Source organism: Magallana gigas, chromosome 7, assembly GCF_963853765.1.
Source record: "Magallana gigas chromosome 7, xbMagGiga1.1, whole genome shotgun sequence".
Taxonomy (NCBI): Eukaryota; Metazoa; Mollusca; class Bivalvia; order Ostreida; family Ostreidae; genus Magallana; species Magallana gigas.
Genome location: NC_088859.1, coordinates 3,518,068 through 3,538,408, shown reverse-complemented (window position 1 = coordinate 3,538,408; position 20,341 = coordinate 3,518,068). Strand labels below are relative to the sequence as shown.

Here is a 20,341-nt window from a genome sequence, read left to right as displayed (position 1 = left end):
GTGCATAGTGTGACATTACTTTTGGATTAACCCTTGTACATGTATCTTCTAATCAGCTAATGTAACACTTGTTATGAAGTGTGCTTTATATAACACTCGTTTTCTGCATGTGACCATTTAGAAACTTGCGGATATAAATAGGCTTATATTTACAGCACTTCCTGTTGGCTTCACTTATATATTTTAGTTCTGATCATAAAAAGTACTTTAGTACAGTGAAATTCTCTTTATTTCAAACAAAAACATGATTAAAGGCACTTTTGAGGAAAGCCAAGCTTTCCTCATGACATTTATCAACACAATATAATTAGCCCTAATTTTAAAAACATCAATAAAATCTGTGAAGGATTTACAAACATGCTCTTAAAGGCAAAACTTGATTAACACATCATTTGGCAAAGTGTGTATCATTATTCTGGAATGTACATTTTAGTGAAAACTGAGCAATAAAAAATAGAGATTCATGGAAAAATCTAGGAATGTCAAAAGTGAATTTAGGATGATAACTGGCAGTTAACAACCTACAGCTATCATGTTTTGAAAAAGTTGAACAAATCAAAGATCATTTCAGATAAACTGATTCCCTTTAAAAGTCATATTTGAAAAACTTGAGCTACTGAGAGAAAATTTAGATTATTTAAATGTAAAACATGTCTAGTTAAAATAACAACAACACAATTCCTCAAAATTCAATACAAGAACACGTACTTATACAAATACAGCTACCGGTCTATACAAACGAAGTCCAGCAAACAATGGCTGGAAAACAAATGCTAATGCAGAATATTAAAATCCTGTTGTGACGGATGAAAATATGGCCTAAAATATCACCAATGCAGGTCAGAATGATAATTATTCCATATTGTAGCATTACATTCTTCTTTAAAAGACAAAACTAATCATGACAGATACAAAATCAAATATAATAGGGACAGCTAGGAGAACTGCCTTGTCTAGAACTCCATCTTATAACACAGGGTGAATGATGCACAGAATCCCAGTGCATTCGATAATCATGAACTATGGTAAACAATCTATACAAAATAACATACAATATAGAAAATAAAAAAGTCATCACAACCATTGAAGTAGAAATACTGCTAACTCTGATGATGGGATAATGGGGAATGTTCAATCTTACTCCTCCAGAGAGAACCGTGGTCCCACACTCTTCCCCTTCTTTGGTGTCCGTCCTTTGTCAACACTTGGTGATCTTTGGTAAAAGTTCATAAGGAAGCTCTCAAAATTTCTGGTTTTTTTTAACAACATTACATTTAATTTATATCAAACATAAGAAAACAATAAAAAAACAAAATTTGACAACATCTTTGAAAAATTACATGAACATGATGCAAGATGTTTCAAATTACTGTGTGCATTTTCTGGTTCCCTATGACCCTCAGTTAGGCCCCATTAATAATGTAAGGCTCAGTTATCATACCCCTCTGAAAGGCCCCATTTAACACCGGCCCATTCATCAGAAATATGGCACACACACAGCTAGAAGCTGCCAATAAGCATTCTTCTACAAAGCAACAATATTATAGACAGGATTGGTGAATCATGAGATGCCATCTCTGAAAAAAAAATTATGTGAAAAAGAATACACATAACAGCTAATAAAGCATGATCGCATTAGTCGAGCACCAGCATACAAATCGGACTGGACATAATGTGCTAACAGTCGCTAGAGTTATTGTTCTTTTCCCTGGGGAGGGTTTCCTCCACAATGTGTAGGCGTGGCAAGCTGGTCTGACTCCCCTTTGTGGGGGAGGGCCGTCCCTCTGGGGGCCCAGGGGCAGGGATTAGGGGCATACTGTGGTTCAGCTCTTCCCCATCCGAAAGATAACCATGAATCTCTGAAAAAGACCCAGGGTACAGTTTTTTGCCCAAACTATCACAATTGATGCGACTTGTCTCATCTTGTGTTCTGTTGAGCAAGTTTTTCTCTGACACAGTTTTTTCTAATAAAAATTCAGTTTCTGTGATGTTTTGCTGGGAGACTCCGAATTCAGACTCATTCTTCACTGCAGAATCCTCCGACAAAATGGACAATCGGTTCTTCTCGAACTGGTCATGGCCCTCGTCATTGTCCGACTCGGAGGAGTAGCCATTGGTCTCCCTGGAAACCTGAAGCTCTTTGTGGCAGTACTCGGACACATACTCGCTATCAATGACCGAGCAGTTGACCTCCGACAGGTCACCCAATATGGCCTCGTATTCGTGCTGGTTAGGTTCCAGGTATCCATTGGTTTCCTTTGGTACTTTACGGCTATTACTGCTGGGCTGTCTGATGATAGGTGTATTCAAGTCGTGGCTGGTGAACACGGAGGAATCGCTGCGAGGCTCGCTGATTCTCTTTTTACCTGTACAATAACAACAGAGAGCAATAAAAACACAATATTGACATTACAAGCATTTATGTTGAATAAAAAGTTGCTGGTATGAACAAAGCAGGAGGAGTACATTTCTGTACCTTTGGAGGATTTATCAATAGTTGATGAGGACTTTCGTCGTCTCCTTCCACTCCAGAGTTTGAGGAGGTATCCTCCAGAAGAAGATGAGGAATGGTTGGGGGTGTGGGAATTGGAGGGACTAGAGTACCCAATGCAGTAAGCCCGCACACATTCCGGCAGCCATGTTGATTTGTAGGCAAACTTCTTGTACTCCTTCTTAACCTGTTTAAAACAATACAGGTTTAATATTTTCATGAAACTTTAAATTAAAAAAAAATTAATATTTAATTTCAGAGTCTGCTTTTCTTATTGAGGAAGTTAGCATAGGAAGAAGTAAAATAAAATAGAAAAGGATTTCCTTGTAGGATTTAGTAAAATAAAAAGGACATGAATTTCTTTGATTATGGTACATGATCATCCATTTAATGAACTTCTAGCAGTGTTATGGAAGGCCTGTACTGTTTTATTCAGCTTATGTTTTAGAGTTAACTGACTCACCTTCTCATTCATAAGGCAGTGGAAAACAAAGATGAAGAGTCCCTGGAAGCTGTTGAGGGCTGTAAACAAGTACGCCATGACGACTGTCTCCTGGCTGATGAACAGAACTCCGAACACCCAGGTTAGGCCAAGAAGAACCACCAAGATGGCCGCCCCCTTCACCCAAGACCTGCAAAAACAAACAGGACTTTAAAAATATTCTAGGAAACGGTGTTAAAGCATCAAAACGTCGGCAATATTTCAAGCAACCAAAATTCTATCAGTATGACGGGAAATACTGATGATACCTCATTTATACTGTACTTCAAAAACAACCAAGATTACCGGTATACCATTATTCTAAGAAACACTATTTAATAAAAAAATCATCATTGATACTCAACATACTAATAATCGTTTGTTGGAATAACTTTCATGGAAGTTTATCCCATCACTGACTTAATGTGCGGTGCTTGCTTGCTGACAGAGGGATGGTGTTACTTACGGGATTTGTCGAGTGGTGCGAGCTTTCTCGTCTGACATTGCAGTGCTCTGACTGGTTCCAGAGTTTGAGTCCCGCCTACAGAGTCAGAAACAACAAATCACCACAAAGATAGAAACAGAGGCTGTGTCAACAGAAATCAGTCCATCATCAGAGATAGGTGTACAGGGCTGGCACCATATAGAGATACATTAAATGACTTACAGAATTCCACTGCTGTATTTGGACCTCCCCTTGGCTAGAGCGAGCGTGTTGGCATGTTTGTGCATCATATACACCGCAATACTCAGCATGACAATGTTGAAGAGGATGACCGCTAGGGTCGGCCCCACAAAGCTCCAGATCACAGAGGAACTGGTGTCCAGCCAACAACTGTCGTAATACAAGGTCAAAGGTCAATCAATCATGTAAAGAACAAATATATAGATCTCAGTTAGGATTGATTATCCAATAACGCATTCTTGTACACAAACAAGCAGTTTTAAAGTACATTTTATTCTCTTTAATTCAGATAATATTGACATTTTACCCCTTAAATCGATATTCATACTCCTGTACCAGACATCTTGACTTACTGCTTGTCTGTTCCATATCCTGATGGCTTCACTCCTGCTGTCACGGCAACAGTAACCAAGGGAATGCCATAACCAAACAGGTAGTACCACTTCCTGCGGCTCTTCTCACCCTCGAACACCTCAATCAACATCACGTACAACTGGAAGCCCTCCAGACACATCCAGGCGAAGGCCGCCAGAAACAGGAAGTGAAGGAGTCCCGCAACCACTCCGCACAAAATCTGTACAAAGAATTCAAAGAAAGCCCCAGAATTACATAATTATTTTTTTTTAATTAATCAATTTTTTTTTAAGTTTCATCTTTGTATGCCAATATTTTATTGCTGGAATTGACTTTGAATAAATCAATCAGAAGATTTTTTCCTCATTTTGTCCATTATGTTGGGCTGTATTGTGTTTTCACATTCAGTGTAGCTGGAGGCTAGAAAACTTACCCTGTCCTGGACCAAAGAGATTCCAATGATGAAAACGATCTCAGCCAACATCAGGGACAGCACCAGGTTTTTGTGTATTGTGTTTCGGTCACACTGGAGGTTCCTGGAACACAAAAATAACCATAACAAAAACTAAAAACAAAATAAACAGATGACTGGGATTTGTCACTAAATAGTGCAAGAGTACAGTTGATTTAGGAATCAAACTTAGAAGTTGAGATCAATCATAAGTTTTAATACCAATAAAAATAAGCATAAAACATCTGAGACTTTGATGGAACTGACCTGAAGTAGGAGAACGTGATGAAGCTCATCAGGAGACAGATGATGGAGATGATGCAGCCAAAGAATGTGATGGTCATCAAGGCAAACTGGTGCTCATCCGACAGCTGTACAAAGAGAGAGCAAGGGCTATCAAACAACACCACACATCAACCACAGTATAGGCTCATTTCAATTTGAAATTTATTTCTTAACAAAATTGACCTCCAACATTACCTGTGTTCCAGTTCCGGCGACATCCATCAACACGGCAAAGTTGGTGAGGTGGGAGCACTGACAGGTAGCATGTGATTGGTTAAAACTCAGTCTCCAGCATCCCGCTCGCGACCAGCCACTCTCCCTTAAAGTAACAACAGACAAATCAGAATCCTTACGTTCCTATGTACACTCACAGCATAGTATGCTTTTGTGGTGATCATTTTCAAGAAATCTAAATTGTTAAAAATATGCATATAATTTCAGCCTTTTTTAAGGAGAAGAGTTTGAGAGCAATAAAATTTTGAAGAAGAGTAAATAATTCATCCTAGTGAGATTTATCACCCTTTTCAGGTGGATGTTAAAAATTCCACTTATAAAAATTCATAATCTAATTTTATTCACAAAAGGCCTCACCTGAAATCCCAGTAAGCACAGGTAGGTATTACCGAGTTATTGAAAGCCTACAAAAAAAAAATACCAAGATGTTTTCAAAGGAAAAATTAAAATCAAAAGCTGTTCATTTTCTGGACCCTCCTGCTATATTAAAGTTTCATTCATTGATATCTGTTTACTTATACTTCTATGACCCTGACCTGGAAGAGCCGCAAGGTGAAGGTCACAGGTTTCCTGAGGGAGACAGAGTTAGCAGACATGATGGAGGCAGACAAGATGTTACTATTGATGAAGGAGGTGTTGCGCTTGGTCGTCATCAGTTCGTCCATGTTTTGGTAGACAAATACAACCACTTTAGTGATCCCTAGAAACAAACCAGAATTCCCTCCCTTATTACAATTACATTACATGTATATAACATCAGAGTAATCTCTCTTTTTTACAATTATTATACACCATCAAGGACCTTTGTTTAGTACAATAAGGAATATGGTGAGCCTTACCCCCCTCAGACAAGGCCTCTATGTCCTCCATAGGGATGGTGATCTGGTCATCCTTCCATTTCTGGTTCTTGGAGGAGGGATACGTCACAGCTTGCTTGTCCCTTGTGACCTTGACTGCTGACACTTCCATGACTGTCACAAATCAGAAATCAAGCATCAAACTCAAGAATTTACATCCATTACTTCCCCATTTATTTAAACCTAACTTTAAAGTTGACTTTAAAAAGGTTCCCTTAAAATTTCTCCTCCCCCCCCCCCCCCCCCCACCCCCGCGACTAAAAAATGAATGGTACATGTAATTTTGTTTTCTCTCTCTTTTTTGTGTTTTTTTTTACATAAAAATAATATTTCAGTGAAAACAAAATTTATAATCACCAAAAAACATCAATAACGTACATAGATTTTCATTTGAGGACACAATGGAGTCTGCTTCTTCAAGATTGTCGGCGATGTTGAATCCCGTGGTTTCCATGGATACTAGGAAGGAAGCAGCGACTTGTGTTTTATTGTTTTCTGGAAGCTCTTCCCATGACGAAGACTGCTTCTCGGACAAAATATTACTTCCTGTTTCCGCAATGCTCTATTATTACAAATGAAGCAGGAAATAATACACTTAAAAATGGAATTTCTTTGAATGAAGATCACATTTATTGACACGACCTTTTCTTTGTTCATCACTTTAACTTAAGCACATTCAGGAAATAAACCGTGGGAACAGGTTATAAATTCAAAAGGTACAATTTTATGAGTAATCAACCCTTGATATGAGTAATCCTTAAACACAAAGGATCTATTCCTGCAGTAACAGATAAAATGTGGATTTAATAAAGGCATGACAGAAAGGTGATAGAAGTAAAAAAAAAAACCTGAATATTACCATAGAAAACTTCTCCAGCTTGTCTCGTTTTTCCTTCTTGTCCACACTCCCTGGGATTTTAAATCCCCGCCCCATCTTGGTGATGATGTCAGACACTTTTTTGAGGTCACCAGCTCCTAAGTTTTCCGTCCCTGTCTGTTCTTTCAACTTGTTAGCCACATCCTCAATGCTACTGGAGCTAGAATTAACCTATAATCAAGTAAAAAGAGAGTTTATCAAATGGTAAACGAAGAAATTGCCTGGCTTGAAAACATGCAAAAAAGAAAATTATAAAGTAATAAATAAACCACACCAAAATTTTGGACTTGAAATATAAAAAAAGAAAGTTCATAAAATGTTGAGTACATGAATCATTCAAATCAATGGTATAAATATCTTATGATCATGTATAATTCAAAACATTATTGGCTTAAATATACTGTATACAGGGAAATATTTGCCCCCGTTTTATTATCATCCCTTTCGCCCTTGTTGTCATCGGGTGAATTTAAGACTGGGTGAATTCCAATGCCTCAACTATTTCTTTCGCAACACAACTGTGTCTGGGAGAAGTCAAGACGGGGTGAAACTGTTTGCAAGTGTAGAAGGGCAAAAATTACATGGGCCAAAAATAACCCTGTATACAGTAATGCAAAATAGTTTTGATGCTAGGTCTGGCCTGTTGAAGAAACTCTCTCTGACTTACGAGCTGGTCTAAACTGTTGAGCCAGGGGGAGACACAGTTACCGGTGTCCGGGAATCTCCCCCTCCATCCCGCCCCCGTACACTTCCAGCTCATCATTCCGAGCTTATCCTCCGGACAGGGTCTCTCCACCACCTCACCTACTTTTATGCGTGGCCACATCACTCCCAGACTCTCTGTCGACTGACAGAACTGTGAAGGGGTGGGTCTAACAGGGGAATCTTATACGGAAAAGAAATATTAAATAAAATTTTTAAAATGCTACTTAAAAATAATATAAAAAGATTAAAAAAGATTTTAGTAAAAATTTCTATCTTTTACAAATATTATGTAATAACCATTTTATATTCACATTAAATATGATTTATTTTAACAAAATTAAGTTACCTGTGACAGGTATTTGACAATTTGAGTTGTCCGGTCTCTCCCCCTTCCAGCCATTCCCTGTACATCTCCAGGTGATACGACCCACCTTTGGGGGTATACAACTCATAGATGCTACCTCTCCCACATTGGTATACGGCCAGTTCCTGCCCTCAAAGTAAATGGCATCACAGACTCGTCTTTGTGGGGGGTTGTTGGTGGTAGCTTTGGTGGTGGTGGTCGTCACTTCGGTGGTAGTGGTTGGTATTTCGGTGGTGGTCAGAGGTGGTAGTGTATACACTTAAACAAACGCATTTCATAAAAAATTTTATACATCGGGTAACCACAGGTGAAAGAAGGAGAATGGCTTGTCACTTAAATGATTTTCATTTATACATTCATTGATAGTAAAATGGCAGAATTCTCACCTATGGGTTCACAAGTATAGTACACCTGTAGATATTTAAAAGTACCAACACAAGGATCTCCAAACACATCATTTGATGCCATTATCTCACATTTGGGATGACCATCGCACCTAAAATGATATCCAACATCAAATATCAGCCCCTGATGGAATGGATGTATCAATTACTATGTAATTATATAGAATCTTAAAAATAAAAGATGTCAACCATAGAAAACAAAAGCTATCATTAATACAAAGATCATTGTTGGATTTATCCAACCATAGAAAACAAAAGCTATCATTAATACAAAGATCACTGTTGGATTTATCCAACCATAGAAAACAAAAGCTATCATTAATACAAAGATCATTGTTGGATTTATCCGACAAATCCTGATGGTTAACATTTGACATTGAAAAGTTAAGCTTTTGACCTTTCAATAACAAAACCAACCTCTCCGCTACAATTCTTTTGGATTCAGGGAGACGACATGACACATTCCATTCGTTTGTTGCACCGAAGCTGTTACACGTTGTCAAGCTAAATCTTCCATAGTTTGCCAGACTGATGCGGATGATTCCGTTTTTCTGTTCACAGTCCAGTTTCATGACACTATTTTCACACGCTATGGACATACTCTGTGGTGTGGCAGTTCGAGGGTTATAGATAGTGGAACCTATGGAATCAGATGTAAAAAAAATATGTTGTGCAATATAATTATACTCTTACATTTTTATACATGTAGTTGGTATAAGATCATGTATGCCAAAGTAACCCCCCACCACTTTTATAAAAAAAATAAAATAAAAAACTACAAATTAACACACCTCTAACATAAGTACTCTACAATTAACTATTCAAAGTTTCCTCCTTATGATAGTAGATGAAAATTACTTATACATACACCCAAAACAAGTGACAATTAAAATTCAGAATTTCTAGAAATATCTTGACAACAAACTTGCTGCTGCAGAGTCTTTTTTCTCATATATATATATTTAATGGAGAGAAAATTCTAGTGATTTCAAATGACAATGTGATGCATAAGAACTGTGCCATTTTCTTTCTATAAGTGTCATGTAGTTTGACTGGCGACATTACGATTCCTGGTAAAATTTTGCCTGATTGCTCCAACCCAGTAGGGGGTGCTGATGAGCTGTTGAATTATGAACTCGTCATCAGTACTGCCACGGTCAGTCTGTGACAGCTCTCGCCGTCATGTCATTGATTTACGAAGGAATAGCAGCAGGGAAATACAAATATCCCGTCTTCACTGCTTCCCTTATTGATATCGTATATCTCATAACCGCTCAATCCAAAATTGTCGCATTCATGACTTTCTAAAACACTCTTTCTCCAAAACTTAATATATTTCTCTGTGAATTCGATCAGTAAGGAAGATTAATTCATATATTCGCCTTGTACTTTCTATAGTAATCCATTAACAAAACTATGATTCTTGCAATATTTATTTGAATTTAAATTCCCTTTCATGGATTGACATGGCTAGTACTAATCCATATACACAACATCACCACAAGTTTCTAATGACCTGTTTCTATTCTTGTGAATGGTAAACATTTAGATCTGCCCACACCTTGTTTATAAATTTTTGACATTGTGATATTTTATTACACTGAGAGTATCACTGACACCTGTCTTTCTGGAACGCTGTAACCATTTACCAGGTCATCTACTTCACCTGGTTTCTGATTTAATTATTGTTCCTACTTTTACAGGTAGCAATTACTGCTATTGTTACGGACAGTCTGTTCTATGTCAGGGTAAACTAATCAATGCGAGGACGTGAAATCTACACAAGGCCTCATATCACCCGCAGTTTCTGTGAATAATGAGATTGACGTAACATGGGCACGTAAATAAATGAACGCAGGTCTGATGATTGATTAGGTCCCAAAATTCCTCCCTCATCAAGATTACTTACGTACCATTAGCAGCTTATTATATGATGCACTTGATGAATTTGAGTGTGTACTTTAAAATTAACATTATGTACCAGCATGTTCATCAACTGCAGCGCTATGTGTGGGATGTAAAACAATTCATTACATAGCTCAGTCATGCAGGCTTGTCAATTTGTTGGTTAATTCAATTGTACAAATATGGTAATTTTCAAAAAAAAAAGAACTTAGAGAAAAAAAATTCCAATAAGTTAACATTGTTGCAGTTACTTATAATGTTACAAAAACATTTCCTCCCCTCTAATTCATTAAATTAATAATTCAAATATAGTAATTTTCAAAAATTGAAAAAAAAAACCAAACAACAGAAACAAGTTGCATTATGTTTATATTATCACTGTTACTTTAAATATTTGTTACATGTAAAACCTTATCCCCCCCCCCCCCCCCCCTCGTGAACAAAATTTCCATTTAACTGTTGTGTACCGGTAGATATTTATAAATTATTATTTTTTAAAAATACATTACCGGTATCTTTAAAAGGAACAAACAAAAAAAGGGTTATTTCTGAAGTGTTTTGATCATAATGCGTACAATTTTGCTATCAAACTTTACATTTCCCTGTGGTTGACATCCTCAACATTAACTTTACCTACACTTATCTCCTACACCTGAACCAGAAGATACATTACTACTTGGCATGCTGAGCTGACAAAGCACATGGAAACTATATATGCACATCGCTAGGTTTCGCATATATAACAACATTTTGATGCAAAAATTTGAGTTCAGCCATGCATGTATCAAGTCAATGCATCACTGTCAGTCTATTCAAATCATTTAAATTCAGTATAACCACATTACTGAGTTTTCTTGTGGTTAATTTTTATAATAGATTGAGGCACTCAATCAGAGATATTGACAAATGATAAACAAACAAACAAACAAAGGAGTAATAATCCACTGACATACCTGAGGCTAAGGGGACCAGCCAGACTGACCACAGGAGCAGCATGATGACCTCTGATTGCGACATCATGGTCCGACAAAATTGTGGGATTTTTCACATCTTCTTTGAACAGCAACAATTATCAGTTATTCTGTAAATACAAAACAGGTCATCATGTATTAACAAGCGGTGACAGCATTCCTGGTTCATTACTGGACCAAATCCATGTAGTTAGGCATACTTGTCAAAATATCCACAACTGAACAAAAAATCAATAGAGGGGCCTGTAAATGACAGCGTGGAGGATGGGGGAAAGCGGCTAATTAAAGACCAGGGAGGAACACTGTTCCGTCAAAGACGGCTCGAGAATAACTCTTACGTCTACCGATGTCTCGGAAGTTTGAGATCAAGTTATCATTCTATACTGTTGTATAATAATTGAACTGGTGTTCAGCTGCCGGAGATGGCAGTCCCCACACATATCAAATAGCTGGCCGGACTGTGATCGCGATCAGTCTGGTTTTTAACAGACTTTAGTGATCTGCGTATATAAAACTCGGACATTCATTATACAAATATTCCATATTATCCTAGCATTCAAGTTTAGTTTGTGTAAGGTTACAAATTCATTTACTACATTCTATATTTTGCTGGTAATATCTGAATTACATCTGACAAAAGTTCAATTATACTTCAGACAGGATATAATCCACTGAATTGTACACTGACTTAACGAGGCCAGGTCTAATTTGTTCTGCCCTAGATTTTTTAATGAAATTTTTTACATGAATTTCTACTGATATAATTATTATTTTTAGATAAAAAAATAAGACATTTACCACACCGTTTGTTTAAGGGGTCATCTCAAAATTTGTTAATTTTTAACATAAGACCCTATTATGGGATTTTGCTTGAAATGTATCAATTTTACACATTTTTTACATTTTTTTTAAACTTCTGCCCTAGGGATTTCTTTTTCTGTTCTACATATTAAAGTTATTGCTTAAAGGCATCAAATGGTCGAATAAAAAAAACCTTTTACCTCCTGGTTTGTTTCAGAGGTCTTATCAAAGTTGTTTTTTGTATGCTCAATTTCCCAGTTTGCCAGATATTTTGCTATTTTTCATTTGACAAAGACAGAAATGGTGGTCTTTATAGTATTATTAAAACATTCAGACACATTTAAGTAATAAATAAATATATAACATCACATATTAAGGGTCATTAATATAAAATACATGGTTACTGTCTTGAAATATATAAATTAAGCTATATTTAGGCGGGTTAAGAAAACGTGACAGAGGGCTAGGCTTGCTGAACCCTCTTCAGGTCTTCCACCCGAGCCCAAATATAGCTTATACTTCGAGACATTTATATTTATTCCACAATATAATATCAATTTTCCGCATCAAACGAGGTATTTTCAACAAATTTCGCTGAATATCTGCAGTTGAAACTATCACGCCATGGCGTCAACAAAGTAAAAAGATGACGTCACAATACAAATGAAACGCTGCGCGAATGCGTGCATACTGGTTCTGTACTCGGCCTCGTTAATTTTATATTTAAGGCACTTGACATTAAAAATTCGTCTATTTATATTGGTACACATTTTAATAATTTTTACCAATAATAATATAAATAATAGTAATAAAAATAACTTTTCTTTAATGTCAAGTGCAGAATTTTTTACTTTTATTTAGAAAATCATTTGACAATTTATCAACATCAAATGTGAGGTTAAAAAAACTAGCATACATTAACATGAACCATGTATTAACATGAACATTAGGAAAGGGAAACTGCGACTACATAGGGAAATTTTGCACAGACGTAAACAACACTTTAAAACAGTTTTTTATGAGATAAAAAAACACCTACTCTCCATCAAAAATCAAAGATAAAATCTAAATACCCACATTATGTGATGACACATTTCTAAGGGTAGGAACCCTGCCAATACCTGACGGTGTGTTTTCTCTGTATCCACCTACCCCATCCAACAGTGAACACTGTTGTAAACATGCATCAACAGCCATTTAATTTAAAGGGAAATGAAACTTGACATTTTACCTGGCTGTTTTATTATAATTCCTTCAACCTCATCCAACGGAATTTCTCTACACAAACTACATATATCATGGTAATCTAAGGCAATGATACCTTCACATCATCATCTACTTAGGGACCTCATTCTCTAAGGACCGAGGCTTTCTCCTATGTACATAACTGTCCAAGCCTTCCGTCTGCAGCCGATCAATGGTCTACGTTCTGACCCTCGTCGATGGCGACAGACAGATGGTTGGGATCAATAGGCGTGTCAGTGATATTTACACACATCTTTCATTTCCCATGTCCCTTGTTTTTTCAGCCAATTAGTCAGGGACATTAGTTCTCTCAGGTAGAGATAAATCTGAAACTGTCGATAATCGCAATACGGCTTCACTGATAAAGGGTCTGCCTAAATAGCAAATGTTTTTTTGCAGACAAATTAAGGTTGATTCTGAATCACTTGATTACCGAGATAATGACCAGTAGTAATACCTGATAAAGCTACCTGACTCTCCCTTCTGTGTGTGGTGTGTCGTAAGCTTCATTAGAGAACCAGATAAGAGTTTTAAATAAAACATTTTTTAACGCTAAATTTCATGTTTTCATAAAAAATCCATGATTTGGCAATCTGTTATATTGATGGACAACAATATCAATAAAAATCCATTTCTTCCATTGTGATATATGGCGTCTGAGACAGTAGGAGCGTATTATATTATAAACTAAAGCCAATAAAATCAAGAGAACTTAAATGCAAACAGTCTGTAGATGAGGCTGAATCAATTAGAATTTAACACTGTAAAAGCCAGATATCCGGCGCTTTGTACCAGGTGTTCTTTAGACAGTTTAATAATGAATGGGACATGTCCCCACATTTAAGGAATCAATTGAGCTTGTTAACGGAGGATTCCTAATACAGCGAGAAATATGGCATTTTCCTAATGGATGTTAAATATCCTCAGGAGATCAACAGCACCTATAATAGCTTTATTGGCAATTCCAAATCCATGAAAAATGATTTAATTAATTGTCAGGATTCATTGCATGTCTAATACAGCAAAGAATTAATTCCCTTATTTGTAATGAATCAGATTTATAAATACTTGATCAGGTGTGTAAACAATTATACCTGTATTTGTACTAATTAAGATTGATGAATTTATTTGACACATGTTGCATCTGCAAGTGTTTGGGTAGGTATTCTTTATGCAAGAATGTGTAGGGAGGGGGTAGGGTGGGAGTTTTACTACCTGTTTCTACATCAAGCCTCTGAAATTGTCGGAGTGACGTTGCAACATAAGTGGTCAGAATAAAATTAAGCCGATCAAACTCTCCTAGCTGTTTGAGAGGATGATAAGTTAGTATCTGGGACAGCAAAGTACAGTAGTAGTAGTAGGCTTATTATAAGTCACACAGTCATAGTGTTATAATTAGTGGCTGTTAGGTAACTGGTTGTCATGATGTGATACAAAGTCAAGTACCCAATAATAATCTGTGGAGGGGATTAAAGTTGTATCTTGTCAGAGTCCAGGGATAAAGCCCCTCCATAGCGATACGAAGGTCATTACATGACTTGTTCACACTTTACAAGTCCTAAAAAACAGAGAGAGAGAGAGAGAGAGAGAGAGAGAGAGAGAGAGAGAGAGAGAGAGAGAGAGAGAGAGAAATAATGCACAATGCCAGAAATTATCATATGGAGATGAACCCTGTCTTCAAACTTCAAATTGACAGCTGCAGTCTGGAACAAACCTATATATTACAATGTCATAGGTTATATAATAACAATTATTGTGTCATGATGACACATTCTGTTGGATAATTATTCTAGAAATATCTGGGAATTATTTTGTTCATATCATAGATTTTGGATTCAAAAAAATCCTATAGTCTTTACAGTTATTAAATATACACATTGCTCAGTATCAATGACTTTGGCTCTCAGTCGACTGGTATCAAAGAGACCGACACTGGATGAGTGACAAAAATTGGGTTCATTCTCCATTTTGCTTAATAAAAGGTTTTCCACAAATCTCATCTTTTTATGTATTTTCCCTTACAACTCCACTGTCCATACAAGCTGTAAAACTTTGTAAAATGTCTGGATAACATAGGCAATATCTTTGGATTTTATCAAATATAAATTCATAAAATTAAATAGGAAGAACAGATTATATAGCAACAATAATTTTGAGCTGAAAAATCTGAGAAACTTCAACTTAGATGCAGGCCATGGAGAAAAATCCAGTTGTCATGTTTAATTAGAGAGAATAAAAAAAAAATTAAGAAGAATTCGTGATTTGTTTTATTTGAAAGAAGGCTAGAGTCCACAATGAAAGGAGGGGGGGGGGGGGGGGGGTACTTGTTGTAACTGGACAATGGTGGAAGAGGTAGAGAGGTGGTACGTAATAATAAGAGAAAAAGTTCCACATAGACTGGCTCTTTCCTACAGTTTACACCTACAAAACGGCAATGTAAAAATAACATTTGATAGTCGTACCATAAAACCATAACAAGACAATTCGCCATACCGCATTACTGGGAATACCAAACTTTAAATTAAAGCCAGCACACAATTCAATAAACTCTCGTACCTGTTACACCAAAGTATTATCACCTGAAGTGGTGGGGGTCAGTTAATGGCTACCTTACCTTCTAAAAACAATAATTATCCAATACACAGTCGTGATAATGTCAGGCCCAGGGTTAAGTTCAATCACTTTACTTTCCTCGATAGTCCAGACCGGAAATAAAGATAAAGTTCTAAACACATTTACGCATGGAATGCCAGTGATCCGTTTACCTACCTGTGTACGTCACTTTCACGCGTGACTGAGCGGCGAGTCACTGACGGGACCACACGAATACCGAATATAGCGAGCGTCACGGACCAAATTTCGAGAAGATAAAACGCGGGAAATTCGATGCGATGGACGACACTTCTCAAGGGTGTAGAAAAAATTATGTGATTTATTAATAATCTTGAATATAATATTTGCCACAATAGGAATCTCGACGTATAAAGTTGACAGCCTTAGCAAAATCATACAATTCTTTATTAAAATGCAAATACTTTTTTGCAACGTAAAAAAATTTAAAGACTTGACATATAAGGTCAATTTTGTTCTATAAAATTCATGTACATGTGAGTGTCCGTTATCTAGAACTATATATTCAATTTCAAATCATGTAAACATGGTAAACCAAAATTTGACAATTTTATCAGTTATACAGCTAAATTGAGTGTACCTTACAATTTTATTAAAGATAAATTAATTAACTTACAAAAAAATACAACCAAAAAACGCTATTCTATTGCTTTGAATCCAATTTACTTGGCATCAGTTTTCTCTAAAAATATTGGCTTTTTTCAGCGACAGGTTGTCACACCCAGCACCATATTATTTAAATTTCCGCATAAGCGATCTCTCTCTCTCTCTCTCTTTCTCTCTCTCTCAGAATCGAGCATCATTCCGGCGATAATACTTGTTTTTGTCATGATTTATATGTCAGAGTTCTTCTTAGTAGAAAGGGTGTGTACAATAGTACATGTACTTTTGATTAACGGAAAACGTGTAACAATTCTAAATGCAATATCCTTTTTTTTAACTTCTTTACAGACATACACGTATTCAAATAATTACGTTATAAAATTCATATGTAATCTGATGGTACTCTGGTACAATTTAGATTTCCTTTAATTGCACGTATTCGACGATTCGGGTATCTTTTCTTTTGGTAGGTGGAAGTGAGGACCGCAAGTGCGGCTTATGTGAAGCAAATCAAATAAGCGATGAATTTCATTATGTTTTAGAATGTAGTGCATTGCCACATATAAGAATTTTTTTTTTAGTAATTATTATCTAAAAAACAAAAAAATCTTAAACTTTAGAACACTTATGTCATCCTCAAATCATGTATTTCTTATGAAAATGCGTACTTTGATTAGACAAATATTTGATTTGGTCGGTCATCCTACGTAATAACTATAAAAAATTCATTGTTTCCTTTTTTCTGTTTCTCTTATATGTAAATCCTGCTTTTCTTATATATTTTTTTATATAATTCTTCTGCACCTCATGTAACATTACATTTCATGAGTGAAAATAAATGAACTTGAACTTTTGATGAATGTTTTGTTTTTGTTTTAATTGTCACAAAGGTATTAATTTTTTAAAAGTTATATGCAAGATAATTAAAATACTAGTATAACATTTTCTTTTCCACCAAAAAATAATCATTAAAAAAAAGCCAAATTACTACACCGATTTAATGAAGGAATTTTCATCTTATTAACTGGGTGGGTGCAAAAGCAAAATTAATAAAAAGACAGAGAAGTTAAATCCAGTGATCCAGAGTATGCAGTGTTTATAAATTTTCAATTATTGGAGGACGGAGGACGAAAAATATTTGACATTTGTCATACAATAAATAAACAAATAATAATAATAATAAATAAATAAATAATTAAAAACCTCAAAACAAAATAAAATAAAAAATGAATAAAAATTAAACAAAAAATTTGAGAAAAAACAAAACAAATCAAAACAATACCAGTATTGCTAATTTTTAAAGTATGATTATATATTAATATGGATGTAAAAAATTTAACTGGAAGAAACGATGTTTAAAACTAAATTAAATCTATATAAATGGTAAAATACATTTCTTTTATTACAATTTCCGATAAGAAAAGAAATTATTGTACTTTTTTTTCGAATTCTGTTTTACAAATGTCATGTAGCAGTGAAAACCAATGGGAGGACGTGACTTCATAAAATTAAATTACACTTTATGCAGTATTTAACTAATTCAACTTTCTGAACAAATTAAAAATGAAACCAATTTTACCTTACTTATTTTTAAACTAAATTCCTGGTCAGCTATCTGAGTTTGTAGAGAGTTGTATGCCTCCGACATCCAATCCTGTGAATCAGCGTAGACGCACTCGAGTGGTACCAAGCACGCCCCGTCCACACGGAAGTGTGATAGTTTTAACAGTATATTAATGGAAATAACGCGAAAATATATTTCAGGCAAATGACTCGAGATTTTCTGTGAATGCGTGAGGAGGCCGTGACCAAAAAAAAAAAAATCAAAACAAAAACTCTCCATATCATCAGGTTTTATTTGTATAAATATTCGACGATTTCAGAAAGTATTCATGATATGTTTCACCGAGGCCCTGTAGATTGTTTTTATTCTAATAAAATTTACAAAATGATATAAGTAAATATAAACAATGATTTTTTGATGTCTTCAAATATTTAAATTGAAAAATATTTAAGGACGCTGGTGGTCAACCACTTAAGCATCAGATCTGCTTAAAATTATTAGATATGATTTGTTTAGCTATTAACTATTTTTTTGTAAAGAAAAAAATTCCATATATTTCACCTCTTGAATCTGTGTATTTTCCTATATCTTTATATAGATCTCTCCTTCTAGAGGAGAACACTACAGTCTAAAAATGGTCACGACCAGCGACCCATTTTTAGATCGTATTGATCTCCTTTAGAAAAAAAACCCCAAAACAAAACAAAAATAAGAACAACATCAATTGAATGAAGAACAACAAATCGGCGTCCTTTCTTTGAGACTGTTAGCTATATTCACGAGGGAATGAAACACAAAAGCCATTTACAACTACAGTCTCGATATATTCTTAAATGATCAATGGAGGGGGGGGGGGGGTCTAAAAGTCAGAAATCTAAATATCAACAAATTTTGTATTAGATTGATGTCATGTGTTGACTCATCTGAATTAATTAAATAGTGTACTTTTACATAAACATTTAAGGACATTTCAATTATTTCCTTTATCTAAAACGCGTAATATTCATATACCCTTGTTTGTTTATATCATACATAGCTATATACCAATAAGTAGTTTAATTAATTAATTGAATTAAAACTGTTATCAAACAGGATTACCTCAATTACTCCCAGTTATGAGTTCCTGTATCTGTGATACTCGATTTGATTTAATCGTACAAACATAACTAAAGGAAACAACCCCGGTTTTCAATCAGCATAACACATCTTGCATTGACCAAAGTTTGTATGAAATAAAAATGCAATAAAGGAAGAACACGGTTTTCTACGGATTGTCTCTCAGGGAAGATTTTTTTTTTTTGGGGGGGGGGGGGGGTGGAGTGCATATTCATCAGCATGAAATCATTACAACCTCTCAAGGAACTGTCACAGCCAGGCACGAGAGTTCCATTTTTCCCCACTGAAACTTTCACGAGGATTTTCCCATTGATGTCTAGATTAACACGGATTATCGGGAATCGCCAGGCTTCGATCTTACGTATCGGATAGGAAGGAAGACTGCATAATGTTGTGATATTTTGTAAAATATTACCTTCATTTGTATTGTAACAGACACGACTATTACTGAGACCAGAGAAATACTTCACATGGAGGAGGGGGATAATGGGGGAATGAATTTTTGATGGTGTATCTTGAAATCTTGACCAGCAAGGAGACAGATATTTACGGGGAAACACGCGAGTACATCCCCTTAAAAATCACCACAAAAGCACATTAAATTACAGTTTCTGATATTATCACAACAAAGCGATATAGCTGATCGTACTGCCCCCCCCCCCCCCCTACCCGCAACACCACCCCGACCACTGATAGCTCCTCTAACTTTTATTAAATTTTCATTTCATAAAGTAGAGTCTTCAGTTAATTTAAAGAAAAGTTCATGATTTGAACTTTAAATTAATAATAACTTTCTATTCCTCGGTACATCAAGTTGTTCACACACCCAGCCACCCCCTACATCTGCTTCCTAAGACATAGGCTATCTATCTTTCAAAGGCCGGGTGATACTATTTGAAACGTTGGAGACGGAAGAGCAAGGCCGACAACCGATTTTAGTAAGAATAGAAAGGCGGATAAAATACATAAATTAAAAAAAAGACCACTTCAGTTAGCCTTTGATCTAGGCCAAAAACAGGAAATGGAGTGTTACATCAGCTGTCACATCCTGATCGGTTTTATGTCGGCTGGCTTTCAACAAGGAAATAATTAACTTTCCCGTTTCATAACCTCATAACCTCAAATGAATTAAATTCAACCAATATTTGTTTTCTTCTTCAGAATGACATGTAATAGTTGTGATGATGAAAAGGGAACAAAGCTAGATGTTTCAATTGCAAACAAAACATATATATATATATATATATATATATATATATATATATATATATATATATATATATATATATATATATATATATATATATATATATATAT

The 20,341-nt window shown here is 35.6% G+C and overlaps 1 protein-coding gene across 3 annotated transcripts; it reads right to left on the bottom strand.

The window, feature by feature from the left end:
* Positions 1 to 206: 206 nt before the first annotated feature.
* LOC105341717 (adhesion G protein-coupled receptor L3) lies at positions 207 to 15,873 on the bottom strand. 3 transcript variants are annotated; one of them, XM_011448386.4, is made up of 20 exons: positions 15,725 to 15,873; positions 11,047 to 11,174; positions 8,606 to 8,828; positions 8,171 to 8,280; positions 7,767 to 8,042; positions 7,383 to 7,600; positions 6,698 to 6,886; positions 6,217 to 6,400; positions 5,821 to 5,952; positions 5,518 to 5,681; positions 5,339 to 5,385; positions 4,943 to 5,066; positions 4,730 to 4,833; positions 4,445 to 4,547; positions 4,011 to 4,231; positions 3,640 to 3,807; positions 3,439 to 3,513; positions 2,955 to 3,123; positions 2,477 to 2,678; positions 207 to 2,366 (listed from the first exon to the last, which is right to left on the bottom strand). In XM_011448386.4, exons 2-20 carry the CDS (start codon positions 11,111 to 11,113, stop codon positions 1,678 to 1,680), a joined length of 3,465 nt encoding a protein of 1,154 aa, XP_011446688.3. In that variant the 5' UTR covers positions 11,114 to 11,174; positions 15,725 to 15,873; the 3' UTR covers positions 207 to 1,677. The 3 variants fall into 3 exon arrangements, with proteins under 3 accessions (XP_011446688.3, XP_065921350.1, XP_011446691.3); XM_066065278.1 differs by lacking the exon at positions 15,725 to 15,873 and adding an exon at positions 13,187 to 13,418; XM_011448389.4 differs by lacking the exon at positions 15,725 to 15,873 and adding an exon at positions 13,097 to 13,248.
* Between the last annotated feature and the right edge of the window lie 4,468 nt (positions 15,874 to 20,341).

Coding starts and splice junctions, on each gene's coding strand:
- LOC105341717 (XM_011448386.4), bottom strand. CDS start 11,113: ATGATGTCGCAATCAGAGGTCATCATGCTGCTCCTGTGGTCAGTCTGG. Junction 5,386..5,517: donor TCACCTTGCGGCTCTTCCAG/GTCAGGGTCATA, acceptor TTTTTTTTGTAG/GCTTTCAATAACTCGGTAAT. Junction 3,514..3,639: donor AAATACAGCAGTGGAATTCT/GTAAGTCATTTA, acceptor CTGACTCTGTAG/GCGGGACTCAAACTCTGGAA.